Source organism: Stegostoma tigrinum, chromosome 7 (genome assembly GCF_030684315.1).
Source record: "Stegostoma tigrinum isolate sSteTig4 chromosome 7, sSteTig4.hap1, whole genome shotgun sequence".
Lineage (NCBI taxonomy): Eukaryota > Metazoa > Chordata > Chondrichthyes > Orectolobiformes > Stegostomatidae > Stegostoma > Stegostoma tigrinum.
The window spans coordinates 108,226,457-108,251,055 of record NC_081360.1 but is presented as its reverse complement, the minus strand read 5'-3'; the positions used below and the strand labels follow the sequence as shown (position 1 = coordinate 108,251,055).

The 24,599-nt window shown below is 44.8% G+C and overlaps 1 protein-coding gene across 1 annotated transcript in view; it reads left to right on the top strand.

Moving 5' to 3' along the window:
- xrcc5 (X-ray repair complementing defective repair in Chinese hamster cells 5) overlaps positions 1-24,599 on the top strand; it is a 296,785-nt gene that overhangs the window by 85,001 nt on the left and 187,185 nt on the right. The window contains exon 5 of the mRNA XM_059647633.1: positions 14,186-14,308. Coding sequence (XP_059503616.1) covers positions 14,186-14,308 — 123 coding nt within the window. The remainder of the gene's footprint in view (positions 1-14,185; positions 14,309-24,599) is intronic.

Sequence of the window (24,599 nt, the reverse complement as noted above, 5' to 3'; positions counted from 1 at the left end):
AGTCACGATCCGAGACATCATGGACCCTGGCACCTGGGAGGCAACACACCAACTGTGAGTCTCTTTCGTTCCCAGCAAACCTTCTATCAGTCCCTCTAACTATTGAGTCCCCAATGACTATCACTCTCTTCCGATCCCGTCCCCCTTCCCTTCTGTGCAAGAGAGACAGACTCTGTGGCAGAGACCTGCACCCCACTGCATGTCCCTGGTAAGTCGTCTCCCCCAACAGTATCCAAAACGGTATACTTCTTTTTCAGGGGAACAACCACAGGGGATCCCTGCACTAACTGTTCTTTCCCCCCTTACCCAGCTTTCTTTGTGCCTAGGAGTAACTACTTCGCTGTCAATCTTATCTATCACAGACTCTGCCTCCCGCATAATCCAAAGCTCATCCAGCTTCCGCTCCAGATCCCTAACCCGGTCTTGGAGGAGCATGAGTTGGGTGCACTTCCTGCAGGTGTACTTGGATGGGACACTAATGGCATCCCTCACCTCAAACATCCTGCATGAGGTACATTCCTCTCCCTGCACTGCCATCCGTGCTATCCCCCTCATCAGAAAGTAAATTAAAGAAAAGGGAACCCAGAACAGCCGTCCACACTGTCCACAACCGCCTTCGTATCGTCTGCGAACTTGCTAATCCGCCCTTCCACTCCTTCATCCAAATCATTTACAAAAATCACAAATTGGAGAGGTCCCAGGACAGATCCTTGTCACCAGCTATAACTGAGCATCATGTTGAATATTTTCCGTCTGCTACCACCCTTTGTCTTCTAAGTGTCATCCAATTCTGAATCCAATCTGCCACATTTCCCCCTGTGCATGAGCCTACCATGGGGATTCTTATAAAATACCTTACATAAATCCATGTATACCACATCCACTGCTGTACCTTCATCCACGTGTTTGATCACCTTTTCGAAGAATTCAATAAGGTTTGTGAGGCATGATCTAACACATACAAATCCATGCTGGCTATCACGAATCAAACTGTGCCTTTCCAAGTGATCATAAATCCTATCTCTGAGCCCTTTCAAATAATTTGCCCACCACTGATGTAAGACTAACTGGCCTGAAATTTCCGGGGTTATCCCTATTCCCTTTTTCTGAACAAGGGAATGACGTTTGCCTCTCTCCAATCTTCTGGCACTATAACCGTGGACAGTAAAGACAAAAAGATCATTGCCAAAGGCCCTGCAGTCTCTTCCCTCACTTCCCACAGAATCCTTGGACAAATCCCATCAGGCCCGGGGGACTTGTCTATCTTCAACTTCCTCAAAATTCCTAGCACATCTTCCTTACTAACATGGACCTCCTCCAGCTGACCAGCCTGTTTCACACTGTCCTCCCCTACAACTAGGTCCCTCTCAGTTGTGAATACCAAAGGAAAATATTCATTAAGGACCTCTCCTATCTGTTTAGACTCCATGCACAAGTACTCTTTACAACCCTTCATTTACTCTACCTTTTTTCTGGTCATTCTCTTATTCCTCACATCCATGTAACTGGTGTTACTATGTCCAAGTCCAAGTCAGAGAGCTCAACATAGGATGAAAACATTCCAGGAGCAGCTCCAAGAGAAGGATCAGGCCTTCATCCATGGACTGGGGTCGTTGGTGGAGTGTTTGGCGTGGAGATGTCGGGAGGAATGTACTGATTTGAACCAGACATAGTTGGATCTCATTAACTATGAGATCCTTGACTGGAGTTGTTAACCTGTGCTAATCAGGGATCCCTGGCTGAAAGCTATATACAGGAGATTCACAAGGTCTCCTCAGACTAAGAACTGGCTTTGACCTGGATGATCTGAACCTATGTACTGTTCAGATGTAAATAATGGTTGACTTGGTGACGGGATACCGGCCTCTGTGCAGGTATTTCATTAACCATTTATTCTTTTAAAAACTGTAAATTAACAGAACACAGATGTCTACAGTCTAAGCCCAATCTTCTTTGATTATAAACCTACAATTAAACCTCCGACAGATAGACATAGACATAGTTAAAGGATAAAATGAAAATGACAATAAGAGAGTTTTAATTTGCCAGTTCAGTAACTGTTTTAATAATGAATACCAGGCCTTCATGAAATCCTCGGATGATGGGTTATATCACAGACAAATAGGACCATGTATTTTGCTTGAATTTGGAAGTCACTGAAGATCAGTGCAAAAAGCTTCCACAGTTCTCAGAAGACTTTCCTTTTTCTTACAGACTGGGATTATTTTCTTAGCACTTTAACACATCAGTAACTGGGAAATAATGAGAGAGAGGAATAACTTAAAAACTGCACTGACCTGAAACTTCCAAAACAAAACTGCCTCCTACTCAAAACCCAATCAGAGCTGGTTTACTGTTGGATTTTTTTTTCAACATTTTCTGTAGCTGGCTGGTCAGCATCTGTCCTCACTTAATTGACCAATTCAACATCCAACTGGCTGCCGGAGCATAGCAACATCTCAGTGCCAAAACATCTACGGCATCCTTAGAGCCGTAATTAGCCCAGGACAGTTTCCAACAGCAAATATATGTCTTTTGTTCTCATTTTTTCAAGGTGTGGTTCAAAGTTTAATTCTCAATTTCAAATCTTAGTACCAAGCTGAAAATGAGAAAACAAGGAAGAAAAATAGTAGAAACCAAAAGAACTGCAGATGCTGTAAATCAAGAACAAAAACAACGTTGCTAGAAAAGCTCTGCAGGTCTGGCAGCATCTGTGAAGGGAAAACAGCGTTAACGTTTCGGGTCCAGTGACCCTTCCTCAGAACTGATGGTGGCTGGGAAAACGTCAGTTTATATGCAGAAAATAGGGAGGTGGCTGGGGTAGGGAGTAAACGATAGGATAGAGCCCAGAGAGAGAGAAAGACAGTTGGACAGACAAAGAAGTTGCTAACGATCAGGCTTGGAGTGTGAATAGTTGTAAATGGGGACTGATAGTGACTGACAACAAGGGGGTGTGTAATGGCAAGCTATGTGGTAGCAAAGCCTGGTGTGTGGGTTGGGGGCCTGGGACATGGGAGAGTTTAGGCCCTAAAATTATTGAACTCAATATTGAGTATGGAGGGCTGTGGGATCCCCAAGTGGAAAATGAGGTGTTGTTCCTCCAGCTTGCATTGGGTTTCACTGGAACACTGCAGCATGCCGGAGACAGAGATGTTGACCAGGGAGCAGGGTGGCGCATTGAAGTGGCAGGCAACAGGTAGTGCAGGATCTTTTTTTTTGTGAGTAGAACATAGAACATAGAACATAGAACAGTACAGCACAGAACAGGCCCTTCAGCCCACAATGTTGTGCCGACCATTGATCCTCATGTATGCACCCTCAAATTTCTGTGACCATATACATGTCCAGCAGTCTCTTAAATGACCCCAATGACCTTGCTTCCACAACTGCTGCTGGCAACGCATTCCATGCTCTCACAACTCTCTGCGTAAAGAACCTGCCTCTGACATCCCCTCTATACTTTCCACCAACCAGCTTAAAACTATGACCCCTCGTGCTAGCCATTTCTGCCCTGGGAAAGTAGATGTTCTGCAGAGTGGTCGCCAAGTCCATGCTTTGTTTCCCCAACGTAGAGGAGACCACATTGTGAGTAGCAAATGCAGTAAACTAGATTCTGGGAATTGCAGGTGAAGTTTTGCTTCACCTGGAAGGTATGTTTGGGTCCTTGGATGCTGGGGAGAGAGAAGGTAAATAGGCAGGTGTTGCACTTTTGCCGGTTACAGGGGAAAGTGCTGTAGAGCTGTGGGGAGGCATTAGGGGTAAAGGACGTGTGGACCAGGGTGTCCCTGATGGAACGGTGCCTGCAGAAGGTGGACAAGGGAGGGGAGGGGAATATGTGTCTGGTGGTGGCATCTTGCTGGAGGTGGTGGAAATAATGTCTGATGAACTTCTGGATGTGCATACTGGTGGGATGGTAGGTAAGGATAAGGAGAACCCTATTGCTGTTGTGGGATGGAGGAGAAGGCGTGAGGGCGGAAATGCAGGAGATGAGTCAGACCTGGTCGAGGGCCCTGTCGACAATGGAGCTGGGGAAACCTCAGTTGAGGAAGAAGGTGGACATTTCAGAGGCTCCCTTGCCAAAGTTAGCCTCATCTGAACATATGCGACGGAGATGGAGGAACTGAGAGAATGAGATGGAGTCTTTACAGGGAGTGGGGTGTCAGGATGTATAATCCAGGTAGCTGTGGGAGTCTGAGATTACAAGGTGTAGAGCTGTATGGACACAGCAGGCCAAGCAGCATCAGAGGACCAGGAAGGCTGATGTTTCAGGCCTTGACCCTTCCTCCTCCTCTGTCCTTCCCACTCACCCTTGGCCTTCATGATACCTTCTGACCACATATTTCCATCACTTTCTGCAGGATGCCACCACTGAAGCAGCCCCTCCACTCCACTTTCAGAAGCATGAAGGGGTTATTACCACTTTCTGTCTCCTGTGGAGATGCAGGAGACATAGCACCAGTTTTTTTTTTCTGAAGAAGGATCTAGGCCTGAAACGTCAGCCTTTCTGCATCTTTGATGTTCCTTGCCCTGCTGTGTTCATCCAGCTCTACACCTTGTCAGATTCTCCAGCATCTGCAGTTCCAACGATCAGCTGTGGGAGTCAATGGGTTTGTAATGGTTATTAGTGGCCAATCTGTTCCCAGAAATGGAAACAGCAATGTTGTGGAAGGGAAGGGAGGAGTCAGAGATAGACCAGGTGAAAGTGAGGGCAGGATGGAAATTGGAGGCAAATTGATGAAGGTTTCCAATTCAAGACAAGAGATGGAAGCAGCACCAACGATACCATCCATGTATCGGAGAAAGAGTTGTGGGTGGAGCCCAGAATAGGATGACAACAACAAGGAATGTTCCACATACCCCACGAAGAGACAGGCATAACTAGGGCCCATTCAGGTACCCATGGCAATCCCTCTTACCTGAAGAAAATGAGAGGAGTTGAAAGAGAAGTTGTTGAGGGTGAGGACAAGCTCGGCCAAACAGAGGAGAGTCGTGGTGGGTGGGGATGGTTAAGGTCTTTGCTCCAGGAAGAAGTGGAGAGCCCTAAGACCCTCCTGGTGGGGAATGGATGTGTAAAGGGATTGCATGTCCATGGAGAGGAGGTGGTTGGAGCTGGTAATCTGGAAGTTTTGAAACTGGCGTAAGGCATCAGATGAATCTGTGGGTCAGGATTGAACCGAGGGGAGAAAACTGGGTCAAGGTAGGAAGAGATGAGATCTCTGGGGCAGGAGCAGGCTGAAACAATGGCTCTGGGATGGTAGGAACTGCCGATGCTGGACAATCTGAGATAACACGATGTGAAACTGGATGAACACAGCAGGCCAAGCAGCATCAGAGGAGCAGGAAAGCTGATGTTTCGGGTCGGGACCCTTCTTCAGAAATGGGGGAGGGGAAGGGGATTCTGAAATAAATAGGGAGTTGGGGGAGGCGGATGTAAGATGGTTAAAGGAGAAGATAGGGTGAAAGGAGACAGACAAGTCAAAGAGGCGGGGTTAGAGCCAGTGAAGGTGAATGTAGGTGGGCAGTTAGGGAGGGGATAGGTCAGTCCAGGGAGGATGGACAGGCCGGGGGTGCGGGATGTGGTTAGTGGGTAAGAGATGGGAATGGGCCTTGAGGTGGGCGGAATGGTTAGAGAGGCGGGGACTAGCTGGGCTGGTTTTGGCATGTGGTCGGGGGAGGGGAGATTTTGAAGCTTGTGAAATCCACATTGATACCATTGGGTTGCAGGGCTCCCGAGCAGAATATGAGTTGCTGTTCCTGCAGCCTTCGAGTGGCATCATTGTGGCACTGCAGGAGGCCCAGGATGGACATGTCTTCTAAGGAATGCGAGGGGTAGTTGAAATGGTTCGCAACTGGGAGGTGCAGTTGTTTAGTGCAAACCGAGCGTAGGTGTTCTGCAAAGGGGTCCCCAAGCCTCCACTTGGTTTCTCCAATGTAGAGAAGGCCACAGTAGGTACAGCAGATGCAGTATACCACATTGATGGATATGCAGGTGAATATCTGCTTGATGTGGAAAGTCATCTTGGGGCCTGGGATGGGGGTGAAGGAGGAGGTGTGGGGGCAAGTGTAGCACTTCCTGCAGTTGCAGGGGAAAGTGCCGGGTGTGGTGGGGTTGGAGGGGTGTGTGGAGCAGACAAGGGAGTCCCAGGGAGAGTGGTCCCTCCGGAAAGCAGACAAGGGTGGGGATGGAAAAATGCCTTTGGTGGTGGGGTCGAATTGCAGATGGCGGAAGTGTCCGAGGATGATGCATTGGATCTGGAGGTTGGCGGGGTGGTACGTGAGGACGAGGGGGATTCTCTTTTGGTGGTTATTACGGGGACGGAGTGTGAGGAATGAGTTGCAGGAAATGCAGGAGACACGGTCGAGGGCGTTCTCAACCACTGCGGGGGGATGTGACAGCCTTCCCCACACTCACCTATCCGCTCCCTACCTCCCCACCTACTCTCACTTCTACTGGCTCCCTCCCGGCCTCTTTAACTTGTCTGTCTTCTCTCTACCTATCTTCTCCTCCTATCCATCTTCAACCCGCCTCACCCCTCTTGCTATTTATTTCATAACCCTCTCCCGTTCCCCCTTTTCTGATGAAGGGCCTGGGCCCAACACATCAGCTTTTATGCTCCTAAGATGCTGCTTGGCCTGCTGTGTTCATCCAGCTCTACAATTTATTAACAAAAATTTAGGTGTGCGTCAGTAAGTAACAAAGGTGAAGGAAAACCTGGCAGTGGAAGTAATGAAATTTTCCCTGCAGGTGGCAGAGTTGTCATAGGCATTCTTACAGGACATTTCAAAATCAAAATTGATTGACTTGCTGACAAACTGATGGTGGCATTGTGTGTCAGCGCTATAAAATCTGAGATAGCTGAGGTATTAGCACACCACTTAGGGTTTAGGGGAAATACAGAGGGGAGGCAATGGCCTAGTGGTATTATCACTGGACTGTTAAGCCAGAAACCCAGGTGATATTCTGATGACTCAGGTTTGAATCCCACCATGGCAAATGGTGGAATTTGATTTCATAGAATCCCTACAGTGTGGAACCAGGCCACTCAGCCCAACTAGTCCATACTGACCCTCAGAGCATCCCACCCAAACCCAGCCCCCTACAATTTACCTAATTTACAAGTCCCTGAACACTATGGGCAATTTAGCATGGCCATTTCACCTAGCCTGCACATCTTCGAATTGTGAGGGAAAACCAGAGCATCCGGAGGAGACTCACGCAGACACAGGGAGAATGTGCAACTCCACACAGTCACCTGAGGGTGGAATTGAACCCGGTCCCTGGCACTGTGAGGCAGCAGTGCTGGCCACTGTGCTGCTGCCGCCCCAAATTCAATAAAATATGTGGATTTAAGAATCTAATGATAACCGTGAATCCATTGTTGATTGTCAGAAAAACCCTCCTGGTTCACTAATGTCTTTTAAGGAAGGAAACTGCATTTGTTACTTGGTCTGGCCTATATGTGATTCCAGACCCACAGCAATGGGGTTGACTCTTGACTCCCCTCTGGGCAATTAGGGAGGGGCAACAAATGCTACCGAGCTAGCAACACCGTCATCCTGTGAATGAATAAAGAAAAATCAAAGAAATACAAAACTATTAAAAGATAAGGAAAGGGGAACTGGAATGGAAATGAAATTAAAATAAGCATTATGAAAAGAAAGCAAAAGTGAGAGAACATGTATTATAAGTTTAAAATGGCGAGGCTGAAACAGGAGATGTGAGATGCTGATGCAGATTTTGTTGGATAGAATATGAGCACTAATTATAAAGTACAGTGAGGAAGCGTTTATGTTTACAGATAAAACACAGGAAACTTATGAGAGATAATGGGAACTGCAGATGCTGGAGATTCCAAGATACTGGAAACTTATGCTTCACTGTCAGAGTAGGTTTGTTGTGATTAATTTGCACTGAAGAAGACTGTTAATGTTGGCTGCCAACAAGTTGGAGGCTGAGGCCTAGAAGTAAAGGTTCTGGAATATAAGGAAATGTGGATAAACTGATATTGAATTCCAATGCGTTTTAGAAATCCAAGAGTAATTTTGACAGGTGGATAAGAACATTAAAAGATAAAACGACATATGAAACTCTCATAGAAGCGCCTGTGGTGTCGAGAGTAGGAAGCCTGAGGTTTTCCAGAGAGTGGGCCAAAGCAGAGGAGACTGAGCCCTTGCAGGCAGTGCACTTAAAAGATTGTTGAACTTTCACCTTTGTTCCTTTATTTTTCTGCTTAAAACTAAGAATGACTTTTAACTTTATTTCTTTGTTTTTTCTGCTTATACTAAGAACAACGGTAATGCTTCGCTTTTAACTTTGTTTCTCTATATTACCACTTGTACCTGCATTTTGTACCTAGGTACCTTCGTGTCTAAGATGTGCCGTGTGTGGTGACATTTTAAGCTCCACACTGTGCTCCTGTACTTGAGTACACGTCACAATAAAGCTTAAATCAATGAATCAGAAGTTAGCTCAGAGTGCTGGAAGTTGAAAAGAAGACCCATGGGAACTATGAGAATGCATAAGTGAGTCTGAAAAGGAAAGTCAGAAGACAAAAGCCACTAGTCAAAATGTAGCTTTACCTCTGGTCTCTTAGTTGCCGTCAGTCACTGCTCTGAGAGCAGAATAAATACACCTGGTGGATGAGAGATACAAAGGGTTTTTTTTTGAAAGGCAAAATAACCCCATTTCATCCAAAGGAAGTGCAAAAGCTGATAACTATTCAATAACATTCAGGAGCTACTTAAATACTTTCTCTTAATGGAGAGAAATGATGGCCTAGCAGTATTATTGCTATACTACTAATGCAGACACTCAGTAATGTTCTGGGGACCTGGATTCAAATCCCACACCACAGCAGATAACTACAATTGTCAGGGAAAACCCAACTAGTTCACTAATATCCTTTAAGGAAGGAAATCTGCTATCATTATCAGTTCTGGCTTACATGTGCCTTCAGACCCACAGTCTCTGGGCAACTAGGGAATGGCAATAAATGCTGGCCTAGCCAGCAATGCTCACAAGCAGTAAATGAATGAATAAAATACAGAGCACTAGTGAGACTGCATCTAGTATACTGTACACTGTATTGGTTACCTTATTTGACGAAAATGTAATTACATTGGAGGTAGTTCAAAGAAGGCTTAGGAGCTGAAATGGGTTGGTTATTTTGAGGAAAAACAGGACAGTCTAGGCTTATTTGCATTGGAATTTAGAAAAATATAAGAGGTGAATTGTTTGATCTTGAGGGGTCTTGTCAGGGGTAGATGCAAAAGGATGTTTCTTATGGCACAGTCTATAACTAGGAGTTACTATTTAAAACTCAAGAGATACCCTTTTAAAATAAAGATTAGGTTTTTTTTCTTTGAGGCTTGTGAGTCTTTGAAACTCTATTTCTGAAAAAGTTTTGGAAGCAGAATCCTTGAATACTTTTAAGGCAGAGGTACATTGATTCTTGTTACATTTGATGTTGAAAAGTTGTTGGATGTAGGTGAGACGGTGGATTTAGATTTGAATCAGCCATTGAATAATGCAGCAAGTTCAAAAGGCTGAATAGCCTACTCCTCCTGTTCCTGATTTGTAGGTTCATACATGTGCATTTGCACACATTGTAAAAGATGATAAGAAAGGCCAACACAGCAGTTAGTACAGTACGTGAAATGAAGCCTTCATAGAGGAGATGAAAGATGAGACATTAGACTAAATGTATTGTGATGATAATGTCCTTTTTAAAACTTGTGTTCTGTCCTGTTCTGTTTCTCTTGCAGAGGGGTTTTGCTGCAGTGTGCCAAGGTGTCTCCCCCCCCCCACCACCGCAAGCAGTTTTTAAATAGCCGATAACAAGGTGTAGAGCTGGATGAACACAGTGGGCCAAGCAGCATCAGAGGAGCAGGAAGGCTGATGTTTCGGGCCTAGACCCTTCTTCAGAAATTCCAATTTTTAAAACTCCAGTTTTTAAATAGCTATGGGTTTCTCCCTGCGTGTCTTTTAGAGTAAGACAAAAGGCTCATGAGTAGGCAGATCAGGCTCACACAGATCCAGAGAATGTCAGTTTTACTTTCAAATGTTCTTTTTTGTTAGTTAGCTGCTGGAGTGTATAGCTAGAGTTCTCTCTGTTGCTAGATTGAAGACTTAGACAGTTTTCCTCTTTGGAATCAGAAGGGGCAGGTTGTTTCTCTCAGTGTTTTTCCTACTGGGTAGAAAGATAGCACTTGAGAATAATAACTTGGTTCTGCATTGCATTGTGCTAAAGGGTGTGCTAGTGAAACGCTGCCTGTATTGGAACACTTGATAATTAGTGGTTAAACAATACATTATCTTGTTAAGTCTGCCGATTGTACAAAAAAAACCAATTCTTTTGTTGTACTTTCTTTGTATTGTAGAAATCAGGTATGTTTTGGTTAAGGCTTAATGGTGGGCCATTTGAATCATATCTGGAGGACAGCACCTCACACTTTTGTAAAATAAAAGTTAAATTATAGGCTATCTCTGCCAAGATCAAAATCTCTCATTCCAAGTTGACTTTAGGATTTTTGGATTCAAAGACAGTGAGTGGTGAGTATTAGTGTTCTGATTTCAGGTGTTGTGTTTGGTTGGTTTAAATAGAGCGTGCCTTGTGTAATCATGGTTTTTTCAGTGGCTGAATGTCCGAGGTGTGGAAAAAGTCACTTGGGGTGATTTACAGAAGGTGAGTAAAGTAAAGCTTTTAGAGGTCTTTATGTATATTTCAGTCAGAGATAGAAAGATTATTGATTAGTAGAGAAATCAAGGGTTATGGAAAAAACACAGGAAAATGAACATGAGGAATGATGGATAACAAAGTGTGAAGCTGCATGAACACAGCAGGCCATGCAGCATCTCAGGAGCACAAAAGCTGACGTTTCGGGCCTAGACCCTTCATCAGAGAGGGGGATGGGGAGAGGGTTCTGGAATAAATAGGGAGAGAGGGGGAGGCGGACCGAAGATGGAGAGAAAAGAAGATAGGTGGAGAGGAGAGTATGGGTGGGGAGGTAGGGAGGGGATAGGTCAGTCCATGGAAGATGGACAGGTAAAGGAGGTGGGATGAGGTTAGTAGGTAGGAAATGGAGGTGCGGCTTGAGGTGGGAGGAAGGGATGTGTGAGAGGAAGAACAGGTTAGGGAGGCAGAGACAGGCTGGACTGGTTTTGTGATGCAGTGGAGGGAGGGGAAGAGCTGGGCTGGTTGTGTGATGCAGTGGGAGGAGGGAACGAACTGCGCTGGTTTTGGGATGCTGTGGGGGAAGGGGAGATTTTAAAGCTTGAGAAGTCCACATTGGTCCGCCTCCCCCACCCTCCCTATTTATTCCAGAACCCTCTCCCCATCCCCCTCTTTGATGAAGGGTCCAGGCCCAAAACGTCAGCTTTTGTGCTCCTGAGCTTGGCCTGCTGTGTTCATCCAGCTTCACACTTTATTATCTTGGATTCTCCAGCATCTGCAGTTCCCATTATCTATGAGGAATGATGGATCAGCCATGATTCTATTGAATGGAGGAGCAGACTCGGGGAGCTGAACAGCCCACTCTTCTTTGTATTTCTTATGGTCTTAAACAATGAGAAACTTTAGAACATAGAACATTACAGCACAGTACAGGCCGTTCGGCCCTCGATGTTGTGCCGACCTGTCATACCGATCTCAAGCCCATCTAACCTACACTATTCCGTGTACGTCCATATGCTTGTCCAATGACGACTTAAATGTACCTAAAGTTGGCGAATCTACTACTGTTGCAGGCAAAGCATTTCATTCCCTTACTATTGTCTGAGTAAAGAAACTACCTCTGACATCTGTCCTATATCTTTCACCCCTCAATTTAAAGCTATGCCCCCTCGTGCTCGCCGTCACCATCCTAGGAAAAAAGCTCTCCCTATCCACCGTATCTAACCCTCTGATTATTTTATATGTTTCAATTAAGTCACCTGTCAACCTTCTTCTCTCTCATGAAAACAGTCTCAAGTCCCTCAGCCTTTCCTCGTAAGACCTTCCCTCCATACCAGGCAACATCCTAGTAAATCTCCTCTGCACCCTTTCCAAAGCTTCCACTTCCTTCTTATAATGCGGTGACCAGAACTGTACACAATACTCCAAGTGAGGCCACACCAGAGTTTTGTACAGCTGCAGCATAACCTCTTGGTTCCGGAACTCGATCCCTCTATTAATAAAAGCTAAAACACTGTGTGCCTTCTTAACAGCCCTGTCAACCTGGGTGGCACCTTTCAAGGATCTGTGTACATGGACACCGAGATCTCTCTGCTCATCTACACTGCTAAGAATCTTACCATTAGCCCAGTACTTTGCCTTCCGGTTACTCCTACCAAAGTGCATCACCTTTCCAATGGTTTATTTTCCAACTGTGGTCAATAATTTCAGACTGTGGACTCTGTACCATATTATGAATTTTTTTTTTGCCACATGCCAATTTGCATCTTTTAATTCACATATTTGCATTTGGACAAGTTTTTGCACTTTTCTCGCATTTACACACACTTGTTAATAAAATGCTTTATCTCTATTGCAACCAGTCTCACTCCCCACTCTCCATGCCTTTTGTGCTATGACATTTTTGTCTCATAATCTCTTTGTGCCACTACCTGATGCCAGATCTTTGCTTTTTTGAATTTTTAGAGAGCATATAATCCATCACATTTCTACTCTCCTTCAGTTCTGAAGAACTCTCACTTGATTCAAATGTTATCTTTTTTACCTCTCATCAGAGATACTGCCAGACCTCCTGGGTATTTCCAGCACTTTGTTTTCATTGCAGACTTGCAGCATCTGAATGTTTTTACTTTTATTTTAGAAAAGGTGTGGGTTCTGTGGAGCAGTCTAGCTATTGGGCTAAATAGCCTGGCTCCGTGTGTACTTCCTTTGCAATTCTATGTATGTATATATACGACATACGGCATGCTTTCCTTCATCGGACGGGGTATTGAATTCAAGAGTTGGCAGGTCATGTTACAGTTGTATAAGACTTTGGTTCGGCCACATTTAGAGTACTGTGTACAATTCTGGTCGCCCCATTACCAAAAGGATGTGGTGGCTTTGGAGAGGGTGCAAAGGAGGCTGGCCAGGATGTTGCCTGGTATGGAGGGCGCTAGCTATGAGGAAAGGTTGAGGAGATTAGGATTATTTTCATTAGAAAGACGGAGATTGAGGGGGGACCTGATTGAGGTCTACAAAATTATGAGGAGAATAGACAAGGTGGATAGCAAGAAGCTTTTTCCCAGAGTGGAAAACTCAATTACTAGGGGCCATGAGTTCAAAGTGAGAAGAGGAAAGTACATGGGAGATATGCATGGAAAGTTCTTTACACAGAGGGTAGTGGGTGCCTGGTACACGTTGCCAGCGGAGGTGGTAGGTGCAGACACGATAGTGTCTTTTAAGATGTATCTGGACAGGTACATGCATGGGCAGGGAGCAAAAGAATACAGATCGTTAGAAAATAGATGACAGGTTTAGACAGAGGATCTCAAGGTATACAAGATAATGAGAGGCATAGATAGAGTTGATAGCCAGAGCCTATTTCCCAGGGCAGAAGTGGCTAACACGAGGGGTCATAGTTTTAAGCTGGTTGGAGGAAAGTATAGAGGGGATGTCAGAGGCGGGTTCTTTACACAGAGAGTTGTGAGAGCATGGAATGTGTTGCCAGCAGCAATTGTGGAAGCAAGTTCATTGGGGTCATTTAAGACACTGCTGGACATGCATATGGTCACAGAAATTTGAGGGTGCATACAATGAGGATCAATGGTCGGCACAACATCGTGGGCTGAAGGGCCTGTTCTGTGCTGTACTGTTCTATGTTCTATCTCGATCGGCACAGGCTTGGAGGGCCAAAGGGCTTGTTCCTGTGCTGTAATTTTCTTTGTTCTTTGTTCTATATTCGTTCCATGACTATGAACATGTAAAACTCTTAAAGCAACTGGGAATACTGTAATCCTCCAAATCTAGCCCATTTTTCTTTTCCAGTTTCCTTTCACCCAACCTTACATTCAGCCACCTAAATTACAATATTTTATCGCTTACCCTGAACTTCCAAAGTTTCCTGTCATTCCTAGAAGATTCCACTTAAAATTTTGCAAGGAAAGCACACAGAATTGCTAAATGGCCTGGCCCAGTACTTCCTGGCATGATTTGTCTGTCTTCAGTGAGTGTTATTTCATTTTGCTTTTTAGGGGAAAGAAGTATGACAAGTTACACATTGCAGTGTTCACTGATCTGAACAGTCCTTTCAGTTCCGACCAGTTTGATGTCATCGTAAGTTCCATGAAAAGGTTTGGAATCACACTGCAGTTCTTGTGAGTACTGATTATTGCATTCTGTTAAGATCTAAAATGTGTTTGGTAAGATTGATCTGGCAACAACCCACGTAGTTAGGGGTAGAGGGTTGTATAATACCAGAAGCTGGGCAATATGTCTGTTTTAAGCATACTGAATTACTGAGTTTCAGCAGCCCATTGGGATAGAGAATTCTGAAGATTCACTACCCTCTGAGTGAAGAAATTTCTCTGGTTCCTAAATTTGCAGAATCACAGAATTTTGTAGGAGCTGACGGAGGTCATTTGGCCCATTGGACCTAGATAGGTCATGCCTGACAAACCTGACTGAATTTTTTGAAGAGGTGACTAAGGTAGTGGACAGGGAAGTGCCTTTAAATGTTGTTTATATAGATTACCAGAAAGCATTTGATAAAGTCCCCCTCAGAGACTGTTAACAAAGGTAGAAGCCCACGGAATTGAGGGCAAATTACTAACGTGGCTGGAATAATGACTGGGTGGCAAGCAACATAAAGTTGGGATTAGATTAGATTCCCTACAGTGTGGAAACAGGCCCTTCAGCCCAACAAGTCTACACCGCCACTTGAAGCATCCCACCCAGACCCATCCCCCTATAAACACACACACCCCAGAACACTACGGGCAATTTAGCATGACCTATCCACCTAGCCTGCACATCTTTGGACTGCGGGAGGTAACCGGAGCACCCGGAGGAAATCCACGCAGACACGGGGAGAATGTGCAAACTCCACACAGACAGTCACCCGAGGCTGGAATCGAACCCGGGTCCCTGGCGCTGTGAGGCTGCAGTGCTAACCTTTGAGCCACTGTGCCGTCCCAATAGTGGGTACTCAAATTGGCAAGATGTGACCAGTGGTGCCCAAAGCCCATAAAGACAACATCTACTGATTCCTGCCCTTATTAATCATCTCTATTACTTCCTCAAAAAACTCAAATCAAGTTTGTGAAACACGACCTTCCCTGCACGAAGGCATGCTGCCTATCGCTAATAAGTCCATATTCTTCCAAAAAGAGTGAATCCAGTCTCTAGGATTCTTCTCCAATAATTTTCCAATCACTGATTAAGGGTCATGGCCTGTAATTTCCCAGATTATCCCTGGTGCCCTTCTTAAGCAAAGGAACAATGTTGGCTGTTCTCCAGTAACAGAGATTTTGTACAAGGCTCCAGCAACATTGAATGACTAGAAATGTTGAGGTTCTGATCAAGATAAAGAAGGAGGTAAAGATAAAGAGATCTGGGTGTTCAGGCCCATTGTACCCTGAAGATGGCAATACAGGTCGATAGAGTGGTCAAGAAGATACGGCATGCTTTCATTCGTCGGGCTGGGTATTGAGTACAAGAGTTAGCAGGTCATGTTACAGTTGTATAGGACTTTGGTTCAACCAGATTTGGAATACTGTGTATAGCTCTGGTCGCCACATTATCAAAAGGATGTGGATGCTTTGCAGAGGGTGCAGAGGAGATTCACCAGGATGTTGCCTGGTATGGCAATGAAGAGAGGTTGAGTAGATTAGGATTATTTACATTAGAAGGATGGAGGTTGAGGGGGGTACCTGACTGAGGTCTACCAAATCTTGAGAGGTATAGACAGGGTGGATAGCAAGAAGCTTTTTCCCAGAGTAGGGGATTCAATTAGTAGGGGTCTCGATTTCAAGGTGAGAGGGGAAAGGTTTAAGGCAGATATGCATGGAAAATTCTTTACGCAGAGAGTGATGGGTACCTGGAACGCATTGCCAGCAGAGATGGTGGAGGCGGGCACAGTAACATCATTTAAGATGTATCTAGACAGATACATGAATGGGCAGGGAGCAGAGGGATACGGATCCTTGGAAAATAGGCTACAGGTTTAGGTAGAGGATCTGGATCGACGCAGGCTTGTAGGGCCGAAGGGCCTGTTCCTGTGCTGTAATTTTCTTTGTTCTTTGTTCTTTGTTCTTTTTTGAGGCATATGTGAGGTATAGACCGCTCAATTAAGTGAATCTCTTGAGGAATATTGGGTGTGTACGGGTACACTACAGAAGGAAATCAGGAGAGCAAAAAGGGGACATGAGATAGCTTTGGCAGATAGGATTAAGAAGAATCCAAAGAGATTCTGGAAGCATATTAAAGTCAAAAGAGTATCTAGGGAGAAAATAGGGTCACTCAAAGATCAACGAGGCTATCTGTATGTAGAAACAGTAGAGATGGGAGAGATCTTAAACAAATACTTCTTGTCAGTATTTATAACGGAGAAAGTGCAGAGAAGATTTACAAGGCTGTTATCAACATAGAACATTACAGCACAGTACAGGCCTTCGACCCTCGATGTTGTGCCGACCTGTCATACCGATCTCAAGCCTATCTAACCGACACTATTCCATGTATGTCCATATGCTTATCCAATGACGACTTAAATGTACCTAAAGTTGGCGAATCTACTACCGTTGCAGGCAAAGCGTTCCATTCCCTTACTACTCTGAGTAAAGAAACTACCTCTGACATCTCTCCTATGTCTTTCACCCCTCAATTTAAAGCTATGCCCCCTCGTGCTCACTGTCACCATCCTAGGAAAAAAGCTCTCCCTATCCACCCTTTCTAACCCTCTGATTATTTGATATGTTTCAATTAAGTCAGCTCTCGTCCTTCTTCTCTCTAATGAAAACAGCCTCAAGTCCCTCAGCCTTTCCTTGTAAGACCTTCCCTCCATACCAGGCAACATCCTAGTAAATCTCCTCTGCACCCTTTCCAAAGCTTCCACATCCTTCTTATAATGCGGTGACCAGAACTGTACACAATACTCCAAGTGCAGCCGCACCAGAGTTTTGTACAGCTGCAGCATAACCTCTTGGTTCCGGAACTCGATCCCTCTGTTAATAAAAGCTAAAACACTCTATGCCTTCTTAACAGCCCTGTCAACCTGGGTAGCAACTTTCAAGGATCTGTGTACATGGACACCGAGATCTCTCTGCTCATCTACACTACTAAGAATCTTACCATTAGCCCAGTACTTTGACTTCTGGTTACTCCTACCAAGGTGCATCACCTCACAGTTGTCTGCATTAATCTCCATTTGCCACCTCTCAGCCCAGCTCTGCAGCTTATCTATGTAAATAGCTTATCAAGACTGGTTTGTGTCAGAAGAAGTGGCGGCATAGACTGGGGCTTTTCTTCCCTCGAGTGTGGGAAGCTGAGGGGTGACTTTATTGTGTTTCTGAAATGATGAGGACTGTGGAAAAGGTAACTAACCAAGGTCTTTTACCTAGGGTAGGGTAGTCCAAAACCAGAGGGCGTAGGTTTAAGATAAGCAGGAAAAGATTTAAAAGGGGCCTAAGGGGCAACTTCTTTGCACGGAGGGCGGTACATACATGGAATGAGCTGTCAGGAGAAGTACTAGATGTGGGTACACTTACAATGTTTGAAAGACTTTTGGACAATTACATGGATAGGAAAGGTTTATAGGGATATGTGCTGAAAGCAGGCACATGGAACTACTCAGTTTAGGAAACCTGGACAGCCCGTTTCCATGCTGAATGAGTACGACTGTAATTTCCTCACCCTCCTCCCTGAGCATTCTGGGATAGATCCTATCAGGTCCTGAGACTTGACTACCTTAATGTTTATCAATACACACAATACCTTTTTTTAATATTGACATGCCCTGGAATATGAACATACTCCTCCTGAGAATCACCATCCACCATACCAGTGCAATTTGTTATGGACCTCACTGACTTCCTCTGGCTGCAAGCATAAGTTCCCTGTATATAATACATATATAATACATAATACATATTATACAAATACCTTGGGATTTTCCTTAATGGTCTTTGCAAAAGACATTCCAAGTCCCATTTTAGCCCACCTATTTCCTTGTTTGAGTTCTTTACTACTATCTTTGTATTCTTCGAGGGCTCTGTCTGCCTTCAGATTTCTAAACCTTTTATATGCTTCCATTTCCTTTCTGACTAAGCTTAACCTCTCTTGTAATCTAAGGTTCCCAAATCTTTCATTTTCAAGCAACATGCCAGCCCTAGACTCTAATCAACTGGTTTTTAAAAGATTCCCACATTCCATGTTTGATTTATCATCAAACGGCCTCACCCAGTATATATTTCCCAGTTCTTGGCTAATAATTTGGTAGTTAACCTTTTGCATTTTAATATTTTTATCTGTGACTACTCTTTTCCTTACCCATAAGTAAGTTAAAACATACAGTCTTATAGTCAAAAATTACACCATTTTCATTCCTTAATTCTAGCCGCATTAACTCACTTTTGAACCAATAGACCGGAAGACGCAGGAACAGAAATTAGGCCATTTGGCCCATCGAGTCTGCTCCCCCTTCAGTCATGGCTGATAAGTTCCTCAGCCCCATTCTCCTGCTTTTTCCCTGTAACCCTTGATGCCTTTGATTATCAATAGCCTATCTCTCTCAGTCTTAAATGTACTCAATGACCTGGCCTCCATAGCCTTTGGTGGCAGTGAATTCCATAGATTTACCACTCTCTGGCTGAAGAAGTTTTTCCTTATCTCAGTTCTAAAAGATCTTCCCTTTACTCTCAGGCTGTGCCCTTGGGTCCTAGACTCTGCTACCAATGGAAGCATCTTCCCAACATCCACTTTGTCCATTCAATATTCTAAACGTATCAATTACATCCTTGCTCATCCTTCTAAACTCCAGTGAGCATAGTCCCAGAGTCCTGAAATGTTCCTCATATGTTAAGCTTTCCATTCCTGGGAGCACTCTCGTGAACTTCCTCTGAACCCGCTCCAGGGCCAGTATATCCTTCCTGAGATATTGGGCCCAAAACTGTACACAATACTCCAAATATGGTCTGACCAGAGCCTTATAAAGCCTGAGTAGTACATCCCTTTTTTTTTTAAAGTCCTCTCAAAATAAATACCAACATTGCATTTGCCTTCCTGACTACTGACTCAACCTGCAAATTTATCTTGAAAGAATCCTGGGCTAGAACTCCCAAGTCTCTTTGCACTTCAACCGTTTGAGATTACTTCATTCTCCAGGACTATAGTGCCTTCCTTCACCAACACACCCATCGTTCAGCTGCTTGCCACTGGTCTACACTGAGTTGCAACAAAATCAGAGTGACAACTCAGAAAATGAATGAATTCTATGGCTGGTGAGGAACTGGCACTTGGAACTGTCAGTGCCTCTGCCTTTCCATAGTTTTCTTTCGTTCCTGAGCAACTTATACCTGCGTTTGATTCCACCCTCGGGCAACTGTCTGTGCGGAGTTTGCACATTTTCCCTGTGTCTGCGTGGGTTTTCCCCGGGTGTTCCAGTTTCCTCCCACAGCCCAAAGATGTGCAGGTTAGGTGGATTGGCCATGCTAAATTGCCCATAGTGTTCAGGGGTTTGTGGGTTATAGGGGGATGGGTCTGGGTGGGATGCTCCAAGGGGCGGTGTGGATTTGTTGGGCTGAAGGGCCTGTTTCCGCACTGTAGGGAATCTCATCTAAACGTACACCTAGTCTTGCCCTTCCATGAGGCAGGTCTCCATGACTACCACAGCATCTTACTTCCACATGGTAATCTGCACCCGTAACTCGCCAGCCTTTTATATTGCACTCGGTGCATTTACATACATACAAGTCAACTCTGTTTTGGACTGTATTTATTTTTCCCTTATTCTGAAATCACTTATTTTCTTACTGTTTTTTGTGCTAGTACCAGTAATAATCCCCAAATATTTTGAGTACCTTGCTATTCTCCTCTGTTATTCTGCTGGATGCCACTCCCCTGCCAAGTTTGTTTGAAACCCTTTCAATAGCACATGAAAAATGCCCCTAACAAACTCAGTCCTGGCTCTGTTTGGGTGAATCATCTATCCAGCCACACATTCATCTTCCCTATCCTCTTGTTTCTGTATGTGGCACTGGGAGTACTCCAGAAATCACTCCATTTTCTACCTAGTTCCCAACAATCTAATTCTAGGACCTCATGCCCCTTCCTGTCTAAATCTTTGTTGCCAGTATGGACCACAACATCTGGCTGTTCACGCTCTCCAGCAGAAAGTCCTGCAACCACTCTGTGATATCCTTGACACAGGCACCAACAAGGTAGCATTCGATCCTGAAGTCATAAGTGCTTGTCTGTTCCCCTAACTAATCATGATTGCTCCTCATTTCTTATCCCTTCTCTCCTTTGCATTCGGGTTTCTTGTGGTGCCAGAAACTTGGCTCTGACTGCACTCAGGAATTACCTCTCTAAGGGCATTGTTGGCCAAGTTACAGCACATGAACGACAGTGGTTCAAGAAGGCAGCTCACCATCACCTTCTCAAGGGCAACTAGGGACTGCAATAAATGCAATGCTAGCCAGCCATGTTCCATGAATGAATTTTAAAAAAATTCCTTTTAGGAACAAGATTCTTCAACATCTTTCAAAATGGAAAACAGATTATGAGTGACACCCCAGGGAACTCCTGCAATACCTGAGATAACAAGGTGTAAATCTCCCCTCCCCCATCGCATCCCAAAACCAGACCAGCTCATCCCCGCCTCCATAACCTGTGCTTACACCTATCTCCTCCTCCCACATCAAGCCCCACCCCTACCATCTACCTACTAACCTCATCCCGCCCCCTTGACCTGTCCGTCCTCCCTGGACTGACCTATGTCCTCCCTACCGCCCCACCTACACTCACCTTTACCAGCTCCATCCCTGCCTCTTTGACCAGTCTGTCTCCTCTCCACCTATGTTCTCCTCTATCCATCTGCTATCCGCCTCTCCCTCTCTCCCTATTTATTTCATAACCTCCTCCCCCTCCCCCATTTCTGAAGAAGGGTCTAGGCCCAAAAAAAATCCCCTGCAACCACAGGAAGTGCTACACCTACCCTACACCTCTTCTCTCACCCCCATCCCAGGCCCCAAGAAGACTTTCCACATCAAGCAGATGTTCACCTACATACCTGCTAATGTGGTACACTGCATCCGATGTTCCCATTGTGGCTTCCTCTACATTGGGGAAACCACATGGAGGCTTGGGGACTGCTTTGCAGAACACCTACACTCGGTTCGCAGTAAACAACTGCACCTCCCAGTCGCGAACCATTTCAACTCCCCCTCCCATTCCTCAGATGAAATGTCCATCCTGGGTCTCCTGCAGTGCCACAACAATGCCATCCAAAGGTTGCAGGAACAGCAACTTATATTCCACTTGTGAACCCTGCAGCCCAATGGTATCAATGTGGATTTCACACGCTTCAAAATCTCCTCTCCCCCCACCGCATCCCAAAACCACCCCAGCTCGTCCCCACCTCCCTAACCTTTCTTCCTCTGACCCATACCCTCCTCCCACCTCAAACCGCACCCCCTTTTCCTACCTACTAACCTCATCTCGTCCTCTTGACCTGTCAGTCCTCCCTGGACTGACCTATCTACTCCCTACCTCCCCACCTATACTTACCTTTACTGGCTCCATCCCTGCCTCTCCAACTTTGTCTCCTCTCCACCTATCTTCTCTTCTTTCCATCTTCAATCTGCCTCCCCCTCTCTCCATATTTATTTCAGAACCCTCCTGCCCTCCCCCATTTCTGATGAAGGGTCTAGGCCCGAAACGTCAGCTTTCCTGCTCCTAAGATGCTGCTTGGCCTGCTGTGTTCATCCAGCTCCACACCTTGTTATGATGGAGGAACAACACCTCATTTTCCACTTGGGGATCCCACAGCCCTCCGTACTCAATATTGAGTTCAATAATTTTAGGGCCTAAACTCTCCCATGTCCCAGGCCCCCACCCCACACACCAGGCGTTGCTACCACATAGCTTGCCATTGCACACCCCCTTGTTGTCAGTCACTTTCAGTCCCCATTTACAACTATTCACACTCCAAGCCTGATCGTTAGCAACTTCTTTGTCTGCCCAACTGTCTTTCTCTCTCTCTGGGCTCTATCCTATCGTTTACTCCCTACCCCAGCCACCTCCCTATTTTCTGCATATAAACTGACGTTTTCCCAGCCACCATCAGTTCTGAGGAAGGGTCACCGGACCCGAAACGTTAACTGTTTTCCCTTCACGGATGCTGCTAGACCTGCAGAGCTTTTCTAGCAACGTTGTTTTTGTTCTTGATTTACAGCATCTGCAGTTCTTTTGGTTTCTACTATTTTTCTTCCTTGTTTTCTCATTTTCAGCTTGGTACTAAGAGTTGAAATTGAGAATTAAACTTTGAACCACACCTTGAAAAAATGAGAACAAAAGACATATATTTGCTGTTGGAAACTGTCCTGGGCTAATTACGGCTCTAAGGATGCCGTAGATGTTTTGGCACTGAGATGTTGCTATGCTCCGGCAGCCAGTTGGATGTTGAATTGGTCAATTAAGTGAGGACAGATGCTGACCAGCCAGCTACAGACCTTGATTTACAGCATCTGCAGTTTTTTTCATTTTTATTTTGTACTTAGTAGCAGCTGTGTGTACCATCTACAAGATGCACTGCAGAAATTCACCAAAGATTCTTAGACAGCACTTTCCATACTAACAGTCACTTCCATCTAGAAGGCAAGGACAGCAGATTCATAGGAATATTACTATCTGCATGTACCCCTCCCAGCCACTCACCAGTTGAAAATGTATCATCATCATTCACTGTCACGGGGCCAAACTCCTGGAATTCCGTCCTGAAGGGCATTGTGGGTCAGCCAATAGCATGTAGATTGCAATGGTTCAAAAAGACAGCTCACCACCATCTTCAAGGACAACTAAAATGGGCAATAATTGCCACCCAGCCAGTGATGCTGACATCCTACAGGTGAATTAAAAAAAGCTCTGTCCATTCCTCTCAACCTTGCACACCTGCATCAGGACCTCTCCCTCACCCTTCAGTGCTCCAAAGAAAGCAATTTATGGCTGAGGTTCTGAGAAAGGGTCACTGGACCTGAAGCATTATTTCTGATATTTTCTTTACAGATGCTGCCAAACCTGCTGAGCTTTTCCAGCAACTTCCATTTTTGTCTATGGCTATCCAGCCTCTCTTCGTAGCTAAAATGCTGATTCCGCGGCAACATGCTGGTGAATCTCTTCTGCATCCCCTCCAACATGATAACAACAGAACTATACTGAGATGACTATAATGACACACAGTACTCCTGCTGTGGGTGAACCAACATCTTGTACAGCTCCAACATAACCTCCCTATTTATATAATCTGTACCTTGACTGATAAAAACAAGTGCTCCATATACCTTCTTAACTACCTTAGTAATCTTTGCTGCCACTTTCGGGGAATTTATGGACATGCACCCAAGTGTTCCTCTATTCCTCTGAGTACCTAATTTGTTGCCATTCATTGAGGACTGCCTTGTCATGTTCCTTCTTCCAAAGTGCATTACGCCACACTTTACAGAGTTAAATTCCATATGATACTGATCTACTCATCTGACGAACCCAGTATTCCTCACAACCACTTTCCTAGCTTTTCGCATATACCCCACTGACCAAGAATTCACAAAGAATCTGGCCCTGTAGCTGTCTGTGATAAGGAGTCCATAGATACTCAACCATCTGAGAAAAGAAATTCTTCCTCATCTCAGTCTTAAATTGATGCCGCTAATTCTGAGACTTTGTCTCCTAGTCCTACACTCTCCTAATGAAGGGGAAACATCCTTCTTAGCATTTACCCTGTCATGCCCATTAAGAATCCTAGATGTTTAAATGAAATCACCTCATTCTTCTAAAGTCAAATGAGTAGAGTCCTAACCTGTTTCGCCTATGCTCAAAATACTATCCCTGCACAAGAGGGCTTATCCTAGTGAGCCTTCTCTGAACTGCCTCCAATGGAAACAATGTCTTTCATTCAATAAGAGTAATAAAACTGCTTTCACTGTCCACTTGTGGTCTGAACAGCATCTCGTACCGTTGCAGTACCCTTAGTCCATTTGTGTTTCAGCTTTCTGCAATTTTTATCCATTTTCATAATATTCTATTGTTTTGTATGTCCTTCCAAAATGGGCAACTTAACATTTTCTCACATAATCCTTCAGTTGCCAACTTTTTGCCCACCTTCTCAACCTGTTGTTATCTCTGTAAATTTTGTATCCCTCTCTCAAACAGCCTTTCCACATATATTTTTGAAAGTATGCAAATTTGTGTGTGGTAGATATCCTTCTTTCCACCTAGTCATTAATATATATGGTAAACAGTTGTAGTCCCAACACTGATCCCTGTGGAGCCACACTGGTCACAGGTCACCAAGCTAAAAAAAGCCCTATCCCGAATCCCTGTTTCCTGCCCTTGAGTGTATTCTGTATTCATACCAATATACCACCTCCAACACTGTGGGCTCTTATTTAATGA